Source organism: Mesoplodon mirus (genome assembly GCF_964341445.2).
Source record: "Mesoplodon mirus genome assembly, chromosome: 15".
Lineage (NCBI taxonomy): Eukaryota > Metazoa > Chordata > Mammalia > Artiodactyla > Ziphiidae > Mesoplodon > Mesoplodon mirus.
Genome location: NC_138991.1, coordinates 23497982 through 23520407, shown reverse-complemented (window position 1 = coordinate 23520407; position 22426 = coordinate 23497982). Strand labels below are relative to the sequence as shown.

Here is a 22426-nt window from a genome sequence, read left to right as displayed (position 1 = left end):
CAGAAATGTAAAATGGGTGCAGTGATAATAACAGTTCCTTAAGCCCTCATGGGATGGTGGTAAAGATCCTGTGAGATACCTTATGTAAAAGCAGTTTATAACCCCTAGAGTAAACTACACACATTGGTTATTAGTAGCCATGTGAGTGAATGCTGACCGGTTGGAGTAGGAAATCAGAGGGAAATTGTTATCCTTTCTGTTCCTCTTTTTCCCCCTGTAACATTTCTTCAGTTTGTATTTTTGGTGTGTATGTGGGGGGACCAAACAGATTTCTGCCAGGCACTGTCTAGCTGCTCTAATTTAAGCATGTGCACAGTGTGCGGTGTTGGGCAGCTTAATTTTGCACAGAAGCAGCCAAGACTCTGAGCAGCAGCAAGCCTTCCTGGGACTTGAGGTCATATATTGTGGACAAGCCAATGTTGTATTTCTGTGTCAGACCTGGACTATTCTTTGCCTTTCTGGACATGCAGGTGGAGTTATTCCCTTTTATTTGGTGTGGGTTTCACTGTCCCACAGCCCTCTCCTTTCCTTGGTGGAGCCCTAGGGGAGACTGGCTTATCTGGTAGTTTAGAGTAGTGTGTCTCAAACTCAAAAAAATATAGGGACCTCCAACCTATGTACTATCTGTGGATCCCACTTTTAGTAGCATTGGGGCAAAATGCTACTATGTTAGTTATTTATTGCTGTGTAACAAATTTTCTCAAAATTTAGTGGCCTAAAACAACACCAAATATTATCCTTTCAGTGTGTGGATCAGGAATTCAGGAGCAGCCTAATGGAGGGTTCTAGGCTAAAGTCTTATGTTTGTCTTAAGCTGGTGCTAGTCGCTGGTGGGAGACTTCTGGTTGCACATGGACCTCTCCATAGGGCATCTAAAATGTTCTCGTGACACCGCACCTGGCTTCCCTCAGAATGGGGAACCCAAGAAGCAGCAGTGCTTTGTGTGTGTGTATGTGTGTTAAAATATACATAACATAAGGTTTACCATTGTAACCATTTTAAGTGTATAGTTCAGTGACATTAAGTGCATTCATATTGTTGTATAACCATCACCATCACCCATCTCCAGAACTAGGTATGTATGTATGTATGTATGTATGTATGTATGTATGTATTTAAAGTGTAGTTGATGTACAGTATTATATAAGTTACAGGTGTACAATATAGTGATTCACAATTTTTAAAGGTTATGGTCCATTTGTAGTTATTATAAAATATTGGCTATATTCCCTATGTTGTCAGAACTTTTTCATCTTCCCAAATGGAAACTCTGTACATATTAAGCAGTAACTCCTCATTCTCTTCCCCCACCAGCCCCTAGCAACCACCATCCTACTTTTTTTTTTTTTTAATTTTTTTCTTTATTTATTTATGGCTGTGTTGGCTCTTTGTTTCTGTGTGAGGGCTTTCTCTAGTTGCGTCAAGTGGGGGCCACTCCTCATCGCGGTGCACGGGCCTCTCACTATTGCGGCCTCTCTTGTTGCGGAGTACAGCTTCCAGACGCGCAGGCTCAGTAATTGTGGCTCACGGGACTAGTTGCTGTGCGGCATGTGGGCTCTTCCCAGACCGGGGCTCGAACCTGTGTCCCCTGCATTGGCAGGCAGATTCTCAACCACTGCGCCACCAGGGAAGCCCCATCCTACTTTTTGTTTCTGTGAATTTGACTACTCTAAATCATGCAGTATTTGTCCTTTAGTGATTATTTCATTAGTATAATGTTTTCAAGGTTCATCTATGTTGTAGGGTATATATAAGAGTTTTATACTTTTTTAAGGCTGAATAATATTCCATTGTGTAAACATATCACATTTTGTTTATCCATTCGTCTGTCGATGGACACTTGGATTGCTTCCAATTTTTGGCTGTTATGGATAATGCTGCTATTGAACATTGATATACAGATAACTGTTTGAGTCCCTGCTTTCAATTCTTTTGGGTGTTTGCCCAGAAGTGTAGAATTGCAGCACTTTTTATGACCCAGACTTGAAGTCCTCCACCATCACTTCTGCCACATTCTATTTGTTAGAAATGAGGCCACATTCAAGGGGAGGATAATTAGTCTCCACCTTTGGAGGGAAGGAGTGCCAAATTTGCAGATGTCTTTTAAAACCACTACAGCTCCCTTTTGAGAGTGATCGATCATATAATGCCAGGTTAATAGCAAACACACACTGAAATTCTTTAGTAGTACTTGATTATATGGTGGTCATCTTGATCAGTGCATTTCAACCTTTTTCATGTTGTTGCTCACCTGTAATCCATTTGTGGCATCTCAGCTGGGAAGCTCTAATAAAGATGGTTTAGATTATGGAAAAGCACAATAAAACATTCCTTAAGGAGACCTTGTGGACCACCAGCTCTGTGTTCACTAACACCCAGTGGTCCGTGGAATCCATAAGGTTCCTGCATAGTTCTCTACACAGAGTTGCTGTTTCTTTTCTCACCTTCAGTTTCCTGTACTTCCTTATCTTCCTGTGTGCTTCTCTTCCTCTGTACCTATGCTGATTTACTTATATTACACCCTCTCCCAGAAACACTCTTCAGTCTCATTGCCTCCTTCATCACCTGGAAAATGCCTATTCATCTTTTAGGATTGAGTCAAGTGTCTCCCTTTCACTAGTGGACTTGGCCCTCCTTCCTCAGCCTCCTTCTTCTCCCCCTCTGCCTTAGAACTAGCCTTTTGCTCCTTGGTACCCTATTCGACCTAAGTAGTCATCTGTAGTTGCACCTGTGATGCTTTATTACAGTTATTTGTGTGTATAGTTATACATTTATTCCTCCTGAGGATACTGCAGTAAGAGATAGATGTCTTTAGGGGTGTCTATAATATCCTGGGGAAGCAGGCCATATAAACATAAACAGGTAAACAGAGGAACAAATGAAATAATTACAGATTGGGTCGAGTGTTATTTGTGAAGGAAGCAAGCAGGAAACTGACACAGATTGGAAGGAGAAGGAGGCTACTTGAGATAGTCAGGGATTCTGAGGCTGCAGGAGGGTCAGGCTGTTTCCTGGGAAGAGTGGGCAGGGGAAAGTGATTCAGGTGAAGTGAACAGACCCGGTATGGGAAGGGAGTATATGTCTGAGGAAATGAAAAGCCCCTGTGCCTTGTAACATTGTCTTCCTGCCTCTGTCAGCTGTTGTGATCATATGATTTTATAGATTTTGCTCTGTATTTCCAAACCCTGGTACACTTCCTGGCCCAGAGTGGGTACTCAGAAAATGTCAGGGGAATTGATGAATTTCCCTTTCTCTAATTTTTTTTTTTCCTTTCTCTAATTTTTGTCATTCTCCGTGTGTCTTTACATTTGATTGGCTACACTGCCCTTCTGTGGCTTCTTGGTTTAGTGACCAATTATATCACTTGCTTAAGATAAGGTCACCATAGTAACCTAATTTACTATGAAGTTTAGGTTATCCGACCTTTCCAAGTTGAATTTTATTTTATTTATTTATTTTTTGGCTGTGCTGCATGTCTTGCGGGATCTTAGTTTCCCAACCAGGGATTGAACCCAGGACATGGCAATGAAAGCACCAAATCCTAACCACTAGACCACCAGGAAACTCCCCCAGGTTGAATTTTATTTTTATTTATTTATTTAAATTTTTTTTCTGCAAATTTTTTAGTTTTTTTTTTTAATTAATTAATTTTATTTATTTATTTTTGGTTGCATTGGGTCTTCGTTGCTGTGCCTGGGCTTTCTCTAGTTGGGGCAAGTGGGGGCTACTCTTCCTTTTGGTGCACAGGCTTCTCATTGCGGTGACTTCTCTTGTTGCGGAGCACGGGCTCTAGAGCACAGGCTTAGTAGTTGTGGCACACGGGCTTAGTTGCTCCGCGGCATTTGGGATCTTCCCGGACCAGGGCTTGAACCCATGTCCCCTGCATTGGCAGGTGGATTCTTTTTTTTTTTTTTTTAATTTTATTTATTTATTTATGGCTGTGTTGGCTCTTCGTTTCTGTGTGAGGACTTTCTCTAGTTGTGGCAAGTGGGGGCCACTCCTCATCGCGGTGCGTGGGCCTCTCACTATCGCGGCCTCTCGTTGCAGAGCACAGGCTCCAGACGCGCAGGCTCAGTAATTGTGGCTTACGGGGCTAGTTGCTCCGCGGCATGTGGGATCTTCCCGGACTGGGGCACGAACCCATGTCCCCTGCATTGGCAGGCAGACTGTCAACCACTGCGCCACCAGGGAAGCCCGGCAGGTGGATTCTTAACCATTGCATCACCAGGGAAGTCCTCCTACCAGTGTTTCTTTATTTAATATTTAAGCAAAAGCAAATATACGGTGTATTCTTATTTTCCTCTTTTGTAACACAAAAGGTATAAGATATGCATGATTTTATAGCTTGACTTTTTAAAATTTGGAAATCTTTGTCAATTCATAGTTTGTTCTCATTTTTTTTTTTACAGCTGCATAATATTCTGTTTTGTGGATGTGCCAAGCAGCATATAAATCCAAGAACCATGAAGCTACTGGTTGATATCAGCCTGTTAAATATTTTTCAAAACTTTTAATTTAAAAGTATTTATTTGGGCTTCCCTGGTGGCGCAGTGGTTGAGAGTCCGCCTGCCGATGCAGGGGATGCGGGTTCGTGCCCCGGTCCGGGAAGATCCCACATGCCGTGGAGCGGCTGGGCCCGTGAGCCATGGCCGCTGAGCCTGCACGTCCGGAGCCTGTGCTCCGCAATGGGAGAGGCCACAACGTGAGAGGCCCGCGTACCGCAAAAAAAAAAAAAAGTATTTATTTTTGCTTACACAGGTACTTTGTGACTAAATCCTTGTAAAAATTAAAACCACAAGCAAAAGTCTCTTGGCTATTCCCAATCCCTCTCCTCCCCAGAGCTAAGTTTTGTTTCAGTTTGGTTTTTAATGTCTGCTCCGTTCTGGCTAGTATTTCCATTAGAAATGTGACTCCCAGCTGCAATGTTAGTTTGGAAACTAGAGTCTCATCAGTAGCTGTTAGTTACATGTTGAAGCTGGAAATTCTCTCTCCCCTTTTCTGTCTATATAGATTCCATTCACATCTCCTCTTTTGTTAACCTTGCTGCATCTTCTCCAGCTTCCTTTATGGTTGTTCCAGTATTTGGGTTGAACCAGATAAAATTACTATTTTTGTCAGTAAAAAGCAGTTGATTATCAGCTGTTTCATGTGGTTCCACCATGTAGGTTTTTTTTTAATGTAGTTTTTTTTTCTTAATTTTATTGGAGTATAGTTGATTTACAATGTTGTGTTGGTTTCAGGTGTACAGCAAAGTGATTCAGTTTTTCATATACATATATTCTTTCTTTTTTGGATTCTTTTCTCATACAGGTTGTCACAGAATATTGAGTAGAGTTCCCTGTGCTATGCAGTAGGTCCTTGTTGGTTCTAGTAGTTTTTTTTTAATAAAATTTTTTATACAGTTTTTAAAGGTTACTTTCCATTTATAGTTACTACAGAATATTGGCTGTATTCACTGTGTTGTACAGTACATCCTTGAGCCTATCTTACACCCAGTAGTTTGTGCCTCCCACTCTCCCATCCCTGTATTTACCCTCCACCGACCCATAGCACTAGTTTGTTCTCTGTATTTGTGAGTCTGCTTCTTTTTTATTACATTCACTACTTTGTTGTATTTTTTAGATTCCACATGTAAGTGATATCATGCAATATTTTTGTCTCTGTCTGACTTATTTCACTTAGCATAATGCCTTCGAAGTCCATCCATGTTGCTGCAGATGGCAAAATTTCATTCCTTTTTTCTTTTTTAAATAAATTTATTTATTTATTTTTGGTTGTGTTGGGTCTTCATTGCTGCACACAGGCTTTCTCTAGTTGCGGTGAGTGGGGGCTACTCTTCGTTGCGGTGCACGGGCTTCTCGTTGTGGTGGCTTCTCGTTGCGGAGCACGGGCTCTAGGTGTGCCGGCTTCAGTAGTTGTGGCACACAGGCTCAGTATTTGTGGCACATGGGCTCTAGAGTGCACGCTCAGTAGTTGTGGCGCACAAGCTTAGCTGCTCCACAGCTTGTGGGATCTTCCCAGACCAGGGCTTGAACTCATGTCCCCTGCGTTGGCAGGTGGATTCTTAACCACTGTGCCACCAGGGAAGTCCCTCGTTCCTTTTTTATGGTGAGTAGTAGTCCATTGTATATATATATATATACCATATATTCTTTATCCATTCATCTGTTTTTTTAAAAAAATATTTATTTATATATTTAGGTTGCACCAGGTCTTAGTTGCAGCAGGTGGGCTCCTTAGTTGTGGCATGTGAACTCTTAGTTGCGGCATGCATATGGGGTCTAGTTCCCGGACCAGGGATCGAACCCGGGCCCCCTGCATTGGGAGCGTGGAGTCTTACCCCCTTTACCACCAGGGAAGTCCCTCATCTGTTTTTTTAAAAATAAATATTTTGTTTATTTATTTATTCTTTTTTTTGACTGCACTGTGTGGCTTGTTGGATCTTAGTTCCCACACCAGGGATTGAACCTGGGGCATGGCATTGAAAGCGCTGAGTCTTAACCACTGGACCACCAGGGAACTCCCTCCATTCCTCTGTTGATGAACACTTAGATTGCTTCCATACCTTGGCAATTGTAAATAATGCTGCTGTGAACATTGGGGTACATGTATCTTTTTGAATTAGTTTTTTTTTTTTTTTTTTTGGATATATACGCAGTAGTGGAATCGCTGGGTCATGTGATAGTTCCATTTTTAGTATTTTGAGAAACCTCCATACTGTTTTCCACAGTGGCTGCACCAATTTACATTCCCACCAATAGTGTACAAGGGTTCTCCTTTCTCTACATCCTCATCAGCATTTGTTATTTGTGTTCTTTTTGATGATAGCCATTCTGACAGGTGTGAGGTGATAGCTCATTGTTATTTTGATTTGCATTTACTTGATGATTAGCCATGCTGAGCATCTTTTCATGTGCATGTTGCCCATCTGCATTTCCTCTTTGGCAGCATGTCTATCCGCAGAGTAGTTTTAAAACTTAGTTGGAAAAACAAACAAGCAAACAAAAACTTAGTTGGTGTCTGGTTCTTCTCAAGGGCAGGGGTCAGAACCACATACATTTAATAATTTCTTCCAAGACCTGGAATTGACTGGCCATATCAAAGTCACTTAATAACGTTCTGTTGGCTGATGAATCTGAGCTGTCCCCAAGGCAGCTGTGCAGTTGTGAGCCACCAAGCCTTACTGGGTTGATGTCTAAGATCAACTGCTTGTCTTTTCTATGAAATGGCAGTTGGGTTTCCCCATCCACCATGAATGACTTGTATCCTTGTCACACTTTAGAGAAGTAGGGAGAACAACCTTCTTCTTAGGAAAACTTACTGACCCCTTGGTTATTCTTGATCCTCCTGGAGAGATTTGTGTAGTCTGCAGACAGTGGGATGCCTGTGCCCTGTGAAGTTTTTGAACAAGGGAGTAGCTTTTGGCTAGCTAAGGGCCCAGAGGTCCTTCATACTCTGAGTGTGCGCAGTGGAGTTACTAGCCTAGGATTTTGCACTTATTTCTGTGGATCCAGACTTACCAGACTTTTAGAAGGCACTGACCAAGTGCAAATTCAAAAGAATTTGGGGTTGTACTGAGGTGCCAACTTTTTATTTTGCCAAATAAGGATATTTAAAATAAATACCTAATTATATTTTTTATATTTAATACATGCTCATGGTACAACATTCAAAACAAACAAAAGGATATATATTGAATAAAATAAGTCTCATACTTCCTCTCCAGTTCCTTAACTATCCAGTTCCCCTCCCAAGAGGCAAACCGGGTTGCTTGATCATCCTTCCAGAGATAGCCCACGCATTTAAAAACAGGTACGAATGTATTGGCTCTCTCCCCTCCCCCAAATGAATGGTAGTGCATTCAATACCGTTTCGCATCTTGAGTTGTTCCCCCCTCCACTTTTCTTAGAGATCTTTAAAAATCAGTACATAGAGAGCTGCCTTATTCTTTTTAATGGCTGCATAATGTTAGTAAGGATTAAAAACAATTACGATTGTTTTAATTTCAAAAGTATATTTAAGCACCAAAAAAATTAGAAAGAATGTGATTTTAGTATAAAGGAAAGTTCTATAAGTTAAATAAATTTAGTTCTGTGAAAAATTAATTCTGCACGTTGGTCCAAAGACCTGTTTGAAACTACTGCTAGAGATAGTAAACCACTAAAGAAAGGGCTTTGAATAGGAGTGAGTTAGGGAGGCTTACTAGTCTCTGGTAGGCTGACTGAATGAGAAGGCAAGAGGAATGCAGTTGAGATATCCATATCCTTCTCCTCATTTTATAGGGAGGAATAGACTTAGGGAAGCCTCTTTTATGTCCTACCATTGTACTACTCAGTTCACGAGATCGTACAATTAGCTAGTCTGTTGTCAAGATAGCTTATATTTAGTCAAGATAGCTCATATTTATGGCAGCTGTGTGTAAGTTGGATTGGAGTAGGGGGACTAGTTTCAGGGCTGTTTATTCCTTTTGTTAATATTTTTTGAGCAATTAATGTATGCATAATACCATTAGGAATTTTGAAAAGCATACCCTGTCAGTCCTGTATGAGAAATACCCACATGAAGTGATTGGGGCCTGAACTTGGAGAGTGACTGAAATTGGAATGGGTAGCTGAAGACTGAGAGCTTTGGGTTTGAAGAACTGACAAGACACTCGACCTTGGGGAAGAATAGGGAGAATAGAATTCATTTGCTGAATGTTTATTGAATGCCCAGTATCTGCAACCTTCTGTGGTTAGTCAACTCCAAGCGTACTGCCTTAGCAGATACTAGCATAGGGTTGAAGAGGACACAGTGTACAGGTGACACATGGAAGCAGGCCTTTTCATTTAGGTAGCACATATTTATTAGGACAGTAGGGTACTAAGTGTTAGATGTAAGAAGAAGGAAATGGTGCGTGTCCAAGCTGTAGGGAGAAAATAAAGAATAGGCAGAGTGTAAACTTTCTCAATCTAGACTAGCATTCTGATTAGTACAAGTGTATTTAAGAGAACAAGTGCATGTTTATTTTTCTTTATTTTTAACCATTTATTTATTTTTGGAATGAGCAATACATTTATATGGTTGAAAAATGAAACAGTATTAAAAGGTATACTGCAAAAGGTCTCCATCCCAGTTTTGCCCCTCCCTGCTGCTATACCCAGTTCCCCTCTGTATCAGTCAGGTTTAATGCTGGAAACAGAAACCATTCTGGGTACTTGAACCACAAAAGGATTTAACACAAGAAATTGGCTACTTACAAAATTGTTGGAAGAGCTGGAGGAGTGGGACCCACGGGGGCTGCCCTTAGAGTATAAATTTGAAGGACCCACCACTGGAGCTGTGATCTGGAGGTCAGGAACTCACTCCTGCTACTGCCACCCCCACCATTGCTGCTTGATACTCAAGAAGCCAGTGACTAGACATTAGACCCTTGCCACTGTAGACCAGCATGTCAGTATCACCTGGGAGCTTGTTTAAAGCTCTTAGACCTTAGCTCCATCGACTGAATCAGAATCTGCATTTTAACAAGATCCTCTGATGATTTGCATTGCATGAAAGTTTGAGAGGTCCTGCACTGGAGCACTAGGTCTGGCCGCTACAGTTGCTTCCAAATCCACAGGTCTCCATGACCTTGATTGCCAATTGTAAGGGAGTCAAGCAAATGTAGTTGTTGGTTTTCCCAACTGTCAATCTAGAAGAGTGGATTGGAGATTGAAAGAGCCCATCTAGTGAACTGACCATACTTCCACAAGTAACCAGTGTTAGTTTGTTGTGTATTCTTCTAGATGTTTTATGCATATTTCAGCATGTATGAATATATATATTCTTTTTCATCTTGTTAAAAAAATAAGCAGTAGCTTACTTACCATACACAGTTTCTGCACCTTGCTCTTTTCATTTAATAGTTCATCTTGGGAGAGCTTTCCATGTCATGACATAGAGCCATCTTCTTTTTAACAACTTCATAGTATTCCAATATGTAGATAACAAAATTCTTAAAATTCTTAAAATTGAGACTAACACAATCTGGGCTGCATGGTCATTTGAATTTTTTAACACATGTAAAATATAATCTAGTTGTTAAATGTTTGCTTCCTGCCTCCTTTGTGCTTGGGTCTTGTGTATATGTTATCTTGTTTAACTTGCACTACAACACAGTGTGTTGGGTATCCTTCTTCCACTTTACATGAAGGAACTCAGGCTCTGAAAGGTTAATTTAATCACAGACTAAGGAATATCCTGGATGGGATTTGAACCCCAGGTCTGTTAGCCTTCATAATTTTCAATTTGACACAATGACACAGAACCTGTAAATGATAGGCTTTATTTAGTACTTTGAGACCTACTCCTTTGGGAAGAGGTTTGGAAGGGTATCGTTTTGATTATTTTGGGTGGGTATTAAAGGCATTTAATTTTCTTTTTTTTTTTCCTGACTCAGGTATCCAGCTCACATAGAAGATATTGATTACGAAGAAGGAAAAGTACTCATCCATTTCAAGCGTTGGAACCATCGTTATGATGAATGGTTCTGCTGGGACAGTCCTTATTTACGCCCTTTAGAGAAAATACAGCTGAGGAAAGAGGGCTTACATGAAGAGGAAGGATCATCTGTGAGTAACAAATCTGGGCAATTCAGTAATGAGTGGGGTCAGCCATTAGGTACTTTATGTTCCAGACTTTGATGTTTAGTGTGAAAGTCTATAGCAGCTGGGGACCATCCTTATTTAGGCTTGTAGTGCAACTCTGAGATCTCCATGGCCCCGGGGAGCGGTGGGGCGAGGGTTGTTGAAGAATCTCAGCTGTCATCTGTTTGTATGACGTGATTGATTTGACAGCTCATAAACTAACTTGGTTGAGACTGCATTGATGATGAATGGGGACTTTCTTTTACACCACTGTGTCCCTTTAGATCATTTAGTAAGCTCATCTGCTGTCTGATCATTTAGTAAGCAATCATTCCATGTGGAGCATTGTGCTAGCCTCATATTAAGGTCTTTTATAAGACCTTGAAGAATATTCATTCTTCAAAATGTAGCAATGCAAACTGTGTGCTGGGAAAACAGTATGAAATATTAATGGTGAATGAGTGCCTCCTTTGTCAAAAGACCCTTTAAAAGTGTGGATGGCATTAGGTGGCAAGAATGCTGCTTCCCTTAAGATGAAGTAGCCTCTCTCCTTCCAGCTTGTGTACTTGGTGTGTTCCCTGGTGGTCCTGGGCTCTTAGACTCACTTTCAGGGACAGGATAGGATTATCACTGGTGCTGTGCTGTGGCTGTCCAGAACTCTTAAAATGGCAAAAGTCTGTGTCCAGCCCTTTTGTTTTGGCTCCCAGTGCTGAACAGCAGAAACATCGTCCTGCATCCCAGTAGCCATCTCCCCTTCCTGCCCTTGTCAATTTCAGCTTCTTTTATGAATTCTGTTACTATGTATGTCCTATGAAATTGGATTGGTAACAGGATCTTTTTTTGTTTTTTAATATTTTTTAGGAATTTCAAATAAATGAGCAGGTCCTTGCTTGCTGGTCTGATTGTCGTTTTTACCCAGCCAAAGTCACTGCTGTTAACAAGGATGGTAAGGCATTTGAGCTGTAATTGTTTTTACTCTTGACTTAGGGGTGAGTTTGTAATATTGGAGTTTGAGAGTATATTTTCAGTATGTATTTATTGCCTAGGAATCCTCTCTCTTTAATTACTCTGTCAGGAGTTAGGAAGAAATTATAAATGGAGAGAAAGGTAGGTTAAAGAGGGGGAGTTTGGTTCTTTGCCTTCTAAAACAGTCATGGTTCATCTGTCACTCCGCTGGGAAGTGTGTAGGTTCTTGCTGTCTAGGGGTTCCTAATATAATAGATGAAATAAGTCCCTAACATTCCTCAGTTATTTGTGAACGGCCGAGAAATGAAGCAAACAGCAAACTTTTCTTAAAAATGTGCTTTGTGGATGCAAGGTGATTGAGAGTGGTCTGTAGTATCAGAGTTACTAGTTGAATTGGGATACTGGGATTTAGAGCACTGAGCTGGAATGCCTTTGCCAGAGTTTAGAACATGTGAGGAGTCAGGACCGGGAACATGTCCCAAAGAGGCTCATTTTGCTAATACAAAGGCAAGAGAAGAGGAGGGTTATGAAGGTAATATGTGTGGTCAGCATCTGGACACACACAGAACACACTGGGGGTTCAAGTGATACCTTTTTTCCTTTTTAACATTTTCTACCAAGATGTTTGTGGTATGTCCATGATTCCTGCAGTGAATGTTTAGGGCAAACAGACCTCTTAGTACCAGTGTTAGGGGTGACTCTAAGGCCACATTGATTTTTCATTCAGTGAAGTTATTCAAGTATTTATTCAGCACTCTGCTGGACTTTGGGGTGACCAAGAAGTTTTGTCTGAGAACAGGTTGAAATGGTCAAAAATGAACATACATTTGCATGTAGCAGAAATTTTAGTTCCTCTCTTGCTATATTCACTCCACCCCCAGTCCCAGCAGTGGGTTGACAGATGTAGGTTATCCTTAAACCACAGTTCTTTTACCACAGGCCTCCAAAGCAAGGTTGTATCTTCTAAGTTATCTAAACAGTTACTGATTCCTCCTGTTCATGGTTGATTGTCTTTTTGGATAGTCCCTTGTTTCCCTAAGTTACTTTATAAGCCAGTGTTCAAAATAAAATCCTGTTACTATTTTTCATATGTATCACTTTAACCTAAAAATTTATTTTAAAGGAAAGCATACATGTTATTAAGCTGCTTTAAATCCTTTTAGTAAAAGACATAGTTTATTATATCAAACACTCATTAAATAAAATTTATAGGTCCATTTTAATTAAAATGGTGACTGATCTCACTTAATATGGGGAAAATCAAGTCAAACTCATAGAAGAAAAAGCTACAAGGATATACTACTGTACAGCACAGGTAATATAGCCAATATATTTTTAAAATAAATTTATTTTATTTATTTATTTTTGGCTGCATTGGGTCTTTGTTGCTGCACGCAGGCTTTCTCTAGTTGTGGCGAGTGGGGGCCACTCTTCGTTACGGTGCATGGGCTTCTCATCATGGTGGCTTCTCCTGTTGCAAGGCACGGGCTCTAGGTGTGTGGACTTCAGTAGTTGTAGAACGTGGGCTCAGTAGTTGTGGCTCGTGAGCTCTAGATGACAGGCTCAGCAGCTGTGGTGCACAGGCTTTGTTACTCCACGGCATGTGGGATCTTCCCGGACCAGGGCTTAAACCCATGTCCCCTGCATTGGCAGGCGGACTCTTAACCACTGCGCCACCAGGGAAGCCCTACGTCTGAAATCTTTTGAAGTGATCATTTAAGGACTAAAAGTCATTGGCCGAATTATTGGCCATAGTTAATTAAGGTTTTTAAATGTCTTTTAAACTTCGGCAACCAGAGCTTTGCAAGTTGTTTTAAAAAATCTTTTCAGTTCATTTCCTCCACAAGCTAAAATTATAGGAGGGAGAGTCTTGAGGTAATTTGTTCCTACAATGGTCATTTGCTACCCTAATGTATTAGTTCTATAAGCTTCAAATTCTGTTCAGTGAATTTTAGTTAACTGGAGGACATTGAAAATGAGTGGATATTTTTGGGAGAACCTGTTTTCCCCAGAGTTCTTGAGTCTGAAATCCTGTTTTATGCTGCCATCCTTTCTGGTTCTTGAGATTAATTGGAAGAGGGAGGAGAAGGAGGGACATGGGGGAGGGGCAATCCTGAAAGTTAATGGAACCAGCTGTGTGGCATTATTGCTACCTCGTGGACTGCGAAGGAAAGCTAGCCTTTGCGGGTGCTCAGATCTGTGCCTGATTTTGAGATGAAATAATGACTCTTAGGTGCTGCCTTTGGGTTAGGTTTAATCCAGGGGAGCTGGCAGTTTCTAGCTCATGATTTATTCTAGTAATTCAATTGCAGGATTGGGAGGGACAATGCTGGACTCTAATTTCACTCTTTCCCTGGTGGTTTCTGCCCTGCCTCCATTCCGTCTGTAGCAGGGGCCACCATGGCTTAATGGCGCTGTGAGAAGAACCTCTGCAGGCAAGGTGGTGCCTTTATTTCCTGTAAAAGTTATTCTGTGTTTTTGGTGCTGCTAGGAGGAGGCTGGGGATATAGTGAAGTCACTTTCTATAGCTTCATCTTGGGAAGGCTTGGTCTGATTTTTCTGCCGTTCTTAACCTCCTTGATGGTTTTGCTGAGGCTGAGCATTGACTGAGCAGGCTGGTGGGTAGTGGCCCTAGCCAGGGTGGAGAGCCCTGGCTGCTGGCATTGGGAATCTGGCATGACTGAATCACAACCAGATAGCAACTTTTTTTTTAAAATTTATTTATTTATTTATTTATTTATTTATTTATTTAATTTATTTAATTTATTTATCTTTTGGCTGCGTTGGGCTTCATTGCTGCACGCGGGCTCTCTCTGGTTGTGGCGAGCGGGGTCTACTCTTCGTTGCGGTGTGCGGGCTTCTCACTGTGGTGGCTTGTCTTGTTGCAGAGCACAGGCTCTAGGCGCGCGGGCTTCAGTAGTTGTGGCACACGGGCTTAGTTGCTCCGCAGCATGTGGGATCTTCCTGGACCAGGGCTCGAACCCGTGTTCCCTGCATGGGCAGGAGGACTCTTAACCACGGCGCCACCAGGGAAGTCCCTATTTTTTATTTTATTTAATTATTTTCTTTTCAGCAATAAAGTTGACATGTTTATTAATTAAACTATCACTTAAATTAAAAAAGTGCATAGAAAATAAACATGTTTTAAAACTCCTTTTTTTTACAACTATGTACACTTTTTACTTTTACATTCAGTCTTTCGTTGACAGCTTTCAGCACTATTATTTTTTGCACTATTAAAGTATTTTCCTTCATCCCTGTCACAGGGAGTTAACACTGATGGACTTTAGACACATTTTTTCTTTTTTTTCTCTAAGCAGAAGCTTGGAAGAACACAAGGAAAAAAAAACCCCAAAAGATCTGTTTTACATGAATAAGTTGTCAAGAAATGTCTTATTTCTAGAAAAGAAGCTTGTCACCTGTTGAGTTTTTGATAGCAACTTTCAGAGTTTCTTAAGGGAGTTATTTAGCACTTGGAAACTGGGGAGAGCAATGCCATGTTATTTAGCCCTTTTCATCTGGAATGATTCCTTGGCAATGGCAGTTAAGCATCATTTTGTGTGAAGGCAGCCACACCTGGTAGCCTTGTTAGATCCTTGGTCTGTGTTGGAGAAAAAGAAGGGATTCTGCTTCCAGGGAATATTTGTTTGGAAGCCATCTCTGGTGAGTTGACCTCACCTCTGCTCAGCTCTCCGTTTTTATGCCGAGGATGTCAGAGCCGCTTGTCTGTCAGGGGGTTTGTGCCCCTGCTCTGCAAGGCATTCTCTCTGGGGGAAACTGAAAGTAGGTTCACATTTACAACAAAATGAGGAATCATTCCTTCCTGTTGATCTGTGGTTAACTTGAGTGCGCAGGCGAATCAGGTCCCTCTTCCTTAAAATTATGCATATCCTTGGGTCACGTGCCCCCTCATCCCCTCCTTGTACCCCAGTTCAATCTCTTTGTTCATTGCCTAAATCTGCATTTAAACTGGGAGATTTTATGGAAATGGTCTTATTTCTAGAGTCTCTGGTTGAAGCAGTTACTATTTTTTGTTTTCTTCATGCTGTAACTGAACCTACATTTGAAATGTGGGAACACTGGGACTATGAGCAGCTTTGAATAGAGATAAAAGGACAATTTAGGCCCATACGTGCAGCTGCTAGCTCGGCTCCTACCTTCTATGGAGGGAAGGAGGTTCTCTGTCAAAGTGACTTGGTAGATGATGGTAATTAGAACCACATATTGATCCCTTGCTCTGTGACAGTCCCTTTGCTAAGCAATTTCCATATCTGATCTTATTTAGTCTTCACACAAACGTGGAAAGGTTGTTGCCGTCAACCCCATCCACATTTTACTGATGAGGAACTGAGCTCACAGGAGAAACTGCTTGAGGTTACAGAGCATATAGATAAATGGTAGCCTGAGGTCTGCATGGAGGTCTGTGGTGCTCCAAGTTTCCTGAAACTGCAGTTCCTACAGTACCAGGCCGCTTCTCTGGAGCAGGGTTTTCCTTAAACAGCAGAAGTTGTCAGGGCCAGATGCTCGCTGGCGGAGTGTGTGTGTGTACGTGCACCTGATCCGGTAGGTTGAGTGTAGATGGTTTGTACTTCCTGGAGCCCGGTGGTGTCTTGAGAGCCCTGACTGGAGACAGGCCCTGTTCCAGTCTCAGCTTGATGATTTTAAGCAGTTCACTCTCCTTGCTCTAGACTCATCTGAGCAGTTAGAAATGGGAGAAGGAATTGGACTAGATGAGCATTTTTGGAAATTGTTGGCTACAGAACCTAAGCCCATTATGTAAAATTCCTAAGAGGAAAAGACTTAGGGGGAGGTTGTCTGCAAACATGCACTTATCCCATCCCTCTGCCCACCCCCTTAGGCACATCTGTGGGAACCTCGGGACTTTGAGAAACCATGTTTGAAAGCTCCTATCCATGATATTATGGAATTCTCTGACTCCTGGAGAATGAGCGGGGTAGTAAAAGGGCCCTGAGTCACAGTTATGGTAGATATCAAGAGCAACAGAAATCTGTCCTTTCTAGAGTCACCTGTTTCCTTGGTCTTAGAGAAGATGAGCTTTCTATACATCTCTAGTATTGTTCTTACATGCCTTCTGCTATTACTGACTTCTGTAAGGTTGTCTGATATGCTGAGTTCTTAACCCCCAGAGGGCAAAGCCAGGAAGCTTTGTTTCATCTGGTAAAGACGGGAGCTTCTTAAGGGAGCCTGAGGCAGGTGACCTTTGTGGCAAGAATGTTCTTATTTTGGATTCTGTCATTTACATGTTTTTTTGTTAGATGTTGTTTGTGGCCATGGGAGAGCTCTGTTGCCAGCCACCCTTGGGAGGATTCCATGGGAAGACATTCTTTTATTCATGAAACCATTAAAGTAGATTTGGGGCCTCTCTCCAGAAGTGGGTCTAGACCACTGTTGTCTGTGGGATGTGTTGTTTTGTTCCCTCTGATTTATTGAAGCCCAGGTTAGGCTATGTGCATGATCAAGGGAGAAAGTTTCAAGATGATCCCTAGTAGTTCTTTGGAAGTAAAAAGGGTCAGGGCCAGGATATTGTTATCTAAGGACAGTGGCCCCTGAGCACCTTTAGCCATAGTTTGGGTCATTTCAGAGTGGCCAGTGGTGCTCTGGGTTTGGGGTTTGGAACTGAGGCTGAGGGACTTGGGGAATAGGCAGTGTGGGGTGGTGGGAGAAGAATTAGTCAGAGGTCAGCAGACAGGCTTGGGTTCTGCTTCTAGCTCTGTTGTAGACTTCCATGGAACTCGGTGTCCATCCCTTCATCTAAGGCCTCCATTCTGAGCCTGCTGTCAGGAGTAAGCTTCAAAATTGACTTCAAGTAGCTGAAAATGTTGGACTTTTGGGTAGTATTTTGTCCTTCTGGATGTTTGAAATGTCTGTAAAAATGGACAATTTTCATTTTGATGTAACTGATGATGAACTTTGTTGATAAGATAGTTGAAAGTATAGGCTTGGGTGGCCTGTTGGCATGCTTAATATTTAAGATTTCTTGAGAATTGGGTTCTTAAGGTCCCCACCTCCAAACCCCCATCCTTAGACTGGCCAGAGCTTTGCCATGGTTGCTTGAAAAGAGTCTGTATAGAGTTCCACAGCCTTGCTTATTATCATTGCTCCTTTGATTGCCAACACTCTCACAATAGAGGCAGGAAGACCGGAACCCAGGCCTTTGCTGTAAGTGTTCATCAATCATTGCTGATGTACCTTATGTAGAATGCTTATCATAGCCTGTCATCTTGTTGTTTGCTTTAACAAACCAATTATATATACCTGTATAAGTATTATATATATATATATATATAACCAGCTGTGTATCCTTGTGTCTGTCTTGTTTGCTAGCCACTTTTCTGTGTTGGTGACACTTGTAACAAATAATCACTTTTTTTTTTTTTTTTTTGCGATACGCGGGCCTCTCACTGCTGTGGCCTCTCCCATTGCGGAGCACAGGCTCCGGACGCGCAGGCTCAGCGGCCATGGCTCACGGGCCTAGCCGCTCCGTGGCATGTGGGATCTTCCCGGACCGGGGCAGGAACCCATGTCCCCTGCATCGGCAGGCGGACTCTTAACCACTGCACCACCAGGGAAGCCCCAAATAATCACTTTTATTTTGTAATTACAAGGAGTAAAACAGTAGGTAATTACTCGTTGTTTACAACAGTGGTTCTCAGACTTCATCGTGCACCAGAGTCACCTCAAGGCTTTATTAAATTTTTTTTTTTTTTACTTAAAAAAATTTTTATTTTATTGACGTATAGTTGTGTTAGTTTCAAGTATACAGCAAGGTGATTCAGTTATACCTATATATACATTATTTTTTTCATATTCTTTTCCATTATGGTATATCATAAGATATTGAATATAGTTCCCTGTGCTATACAGTAAGACCTTGTTGTTTATCCATTCTTTTTTTTTAATTTTTAAATTTTATTTATTTTTATATACAGCAGGTTCTTAATAATCATCAATTTTTTAAAAACAATTTATTTTATTTATTTATTTTTGTCTGTGTTGGGTCTTCTTTTCTGCGCGCGGGCTTTCTCTAGTTGTGGTGAGCGGGGGGCTACTCTTGGTTACGGTGCACAGGCTTTTCATTGCGGTGGCTTCTCTCGTTGTGGAGCACAGGCTCTAGGCACGCGGGCTTCAGTAATTGTAGCTCTCAGGCTCAGTAGTTGTGGCTCGCGGGCTCTAGAGCACAGACTCAGTAGTTGTGGTGCACGGGCTTAGTTGCTCCGCGGCATGTGGGATCTTCCCGGAACAGGGCTCGAACCCGTGTCCCCTGCATTGGCAGGCGGATTCTTAACCACTGCACCACCAGGGAAGCCCCAGTCATCAATTTAAAACACATCAGTGTATACATGTCAATCCCAATTGCTCAGTTCATCACACCACCACCACCACCACCCCTCCACTTTCCCCCCTTGGTGTCCATACATTTGTTCTCTACATCTGTGTCTCAATTTCTGCCCTGCAAACCGGTTCATCATACCACTTTTCTAGGTTCCACATATATGCGTTAATATACAGTATTTGTTTTTCTCTTTCTGACTTACTTCACTGTGTATGACAGTCTCTAGATCCATCCATGTCTCAACAAATGACCTGATTTCGTTCCTTTTTATGGCTGAGTAATATTCCATTGTATATATGTACCACATCTTCTTTATCCATTTGTCTGTCGATGGGCATTTGGGTTGCTACCGTGACCTGGCTATTGTAAATAGTGCTGCAATGAACATTGGGGTGCATGTGTCTTTTTGAATTATGGTTTTCTCTGGATATATGCCCAGTGGTGGCATTGCTGGATCGTACGGTAATTCTATTTTTAGTTTTTTAAGGAACCTCCATACTGTTCTCCATAGTGGCTGTATCAATTTGCATTCCCACCAACAGTGCAAGAGGGTTCCCTTTTCTCCACACCCTCTCCAGCATTTGTTGTTTATAGATTTTCTGATGATGCCCATTCTAACTGGTGTGAGGTGATACCTCACTGTAGCTTTGATTTGCATTTCTCTAATAATTAGTGGTGTTGAGCAGCTTTTCATATGCTTCTTGGCAATCTGTATGTCTTCTTTGGAGAAATGTCTATTTAGGTCTTCTGCCCATTTTTGGATTAGGTTCTTTGTTTTTTTAATATTGAGCTGCATGAGCTCTTTATATATTTTGGAGATTAATCCTTTGTCCATTGATTCCTTTGAAAATATTTTTTCCCATTCTGAGGGTTGTCTTTTCGTCTTGTTTATGGTTTCCTCTGCTGTGCAAAAGTTTTTAAGTTTCATTAGGTCCCATTTGTTTATTTTTGTTTTTATTTCCATCACTCTAGGAGGTGGATCAAAAAAGATCTTGCTGTGATTTATGTCAAAGAGTGTTCTTCCTTTGTTTTCCTCTAGGAGTTTTACAGTGTCCAGTCTTACATTTAGGTTTCTAATCCATTTTGAGTTTATTTTTGTGTATGCTGTTAGGGAGTGTTCTAATGTCATTCTTCTACATGTAGCTGTCCAGTTTTCCCAGCACCACTTACTGAAGAGAATGTCTTTTCTCCATTGTGTATCCTTGCCTCCTTTGTCATAGATTAGTTGACCATAGGTGTGTGGGTTTATCTCTGGGCTTTCTGTCTTGTTCCATTGATCTATATTTCTGTTTTGGTGCTGGTACCATATTGTCTTGATGACTGTAACTTTGTAGTATAGTCTGAAGTCAGGGAGTCTTATTCCTCCAGCTCTGCTTTTTTCCCTCAAGACTGCTTTGGCTATTTGGGGTCTTTTGTGTCTCCATACAAATTATAAGATTTTTTGTTCTAGTTCTGTAAAAAATGCCATTGGTAATTTGATAGGGATTGCATTGAATCTGTAGATTGCTTTGGATAGTGTTGTCTTTTTCACAATATTGATTCTTCCAATCCAAGAACATGGTATATCTCTCCATCTGTTGGTATCATTTTTAATTTCTTTCATCAGTGTCTTATAGTTTTCTGCATACAGGTCTTTTGTTTCCCTAGGTAGGTTTATTCCTAGGTATTTTATTCTTTTTGTTGCAATGGTAAATGGGAGTGTTTCCTTAATTTCTCTTTCAGATTTTTCAACATTAGCGTATAGGAATGCAAGAGATTTCTGTGCATTAATTTTGTATCCTGCAACTTTACCAGATTCATTGATTAGCTCTAGTAGTTTTATGGTGGCATCTTTAGGATTCTCTATGTATAGTATCATGTCATCTGCAAACAGTGACAGTTTTACTTCTTTTCCAATTTGTATTCTTTTTATTTCTTTTTCTTCTCTGATTGCCGTGGCTAGGACTTCCAAAACTATGTTGAATAATAGTGGTGAGAGGGCTTCCCTGGTGGCGCAGCGGTTGAGAGTCCGCCTGCCGATGCAGGGGACACGGGTTCATGCCCTGGTCCTGGAATATCCCACATGCTGCGGAGCGGCTGGGGCCGTGAGCCATGGCTGCTAAGCCTGTGCGTCCGGAGCCTGTGCTCTGCAACGGGAGAGGCCACAGCAGTGAGAGGCCCATGTACCAAAAAAAAAAAAAATAGTGGTGAGAGTGGACATCCTTGTCTTGTTCCTGATCTTAGAGGAAACGTTTTCAGTGTTTCACCACAGAGAATGATGTTTGCTGTGGGTTTGTCATATATGGCCTTTATTATGTTGAGGTAGGTTCCCTCTATGCGAACTTTCTGGAGAGTTGTTATCATAAATGGGTGTTGAATTTTGTCAGAAGCTTTTTCTGCACCTGTTGAGATGATCATATGGTTTTTATTTTTCAGTTTGTTAATATGGTATATCACATTGATTGATTTGTGTATATTGAAGAATCCTTGCATCCCTGGGATAAATCCCTCTTGATCATGGTGTATGATCCTTTTAATGTGTTGTTGGCTGTTTGCTAGTGTTTATTTATTTATTTATTTATTTTGCGGTACGTGGGCCTCTCCCTGCTGTGGCCTCTCCCGTTGCGGAGCACAGGCTCCGGACGCGCAGGCTCAGCGGCCATGGCTCACGGGCCCAGCCACTCTGCGGCATGTGGGATCTTCCCAGACTGGGGCACGAACCCGTGTCTCCTGCATCGGCAGGCGGACTCTCAACCACTGCGCCACCAGGGAAGCCCCTGTTTGCTAGTATTTTTTTGAGGATTTTTGCATCTATATTCATCAGTGATATTGGTCTGTAATTTTCTTTTTTTTGTTGTATCTTTGTCTGGTTTTGGTATCAGGGTGATGGTGGCCTCATAAAGGAGTGTCCCTTCCTCCGCAGGTTTTTGGAAGATTTTGAGAAGGATTGGTGTTAGCTCTTCTCTAAATGTTTGATAGAATTCACCTGTGAAGACATCTGGTCCTTGACTTTTGTTTGTTGGAAGATTTTTAATCACAGTTTCAATTTCATTACTTGTGATTGGTCTGTTTGTATTTTCTATTTCTGCCTGGTTCAGTCTTGGAAGGTTATACCTTTCTAAGAATTTGTCCATTTCTTCCAGGTTGTCCCTTTTATTGGCATAGAGTAGCTCGTAGTAGTCTCTTAGGGTGCTTTGTGTTTCTGCGGTGTTTGTTGTAACTTCTCCTTTTTCATTTCTAATTTTATTGATTTGGGTCCTCTCCCTCTTTTTCTTGATGAGTCTGGCTGATGGTTTATCAATTTTGTTTATCTTCTCAAAGAACCAGCTTTTAGTTTTATGGATCTTTGCTATTGTTTTCTTTGTTTCTATTTCTTTTTTTGCTCTGATCTTTATGATTTCTTTCCTTCTGCTAACTTTGGGTTTTGTTTGTCCTTCTTTCTCTAGTTCTTAGGTGTAAGGTTAGATTGTTTATTTGAAATTTTTCTTGTTTCTTGAGGTAGGCTTCTGTAGCTATAAAC

The 22426-nt window shown here is 41.4% G+C and overlaps 1 protein-coding gene across 1 annotated transcript in view; it reads left to right on the top strand.

Moving 5' to 3' along the window:
• PHF20 (PHD finger protein 20) overlaps positions 1-22426 on the top strand; it is a 135775-nt gene that overhangs the window by 28467 nt on the left and 84882 nt on the right. The window contains exons 5-7 of the mRNA XM_082645833.1: positions 7727-7812; positions 10421-10592; positions 11469-11553. Coding sequence (XP_082501959.1) covers positions 7727-7812; positions 10421-10592; positions 11469-11553 — 343 coding nt within the window. The remainder of the gene's footprint in view (positions 1-7726; positions 7813-10420; positions 10593-11468; positions 11554-22426) is intronic.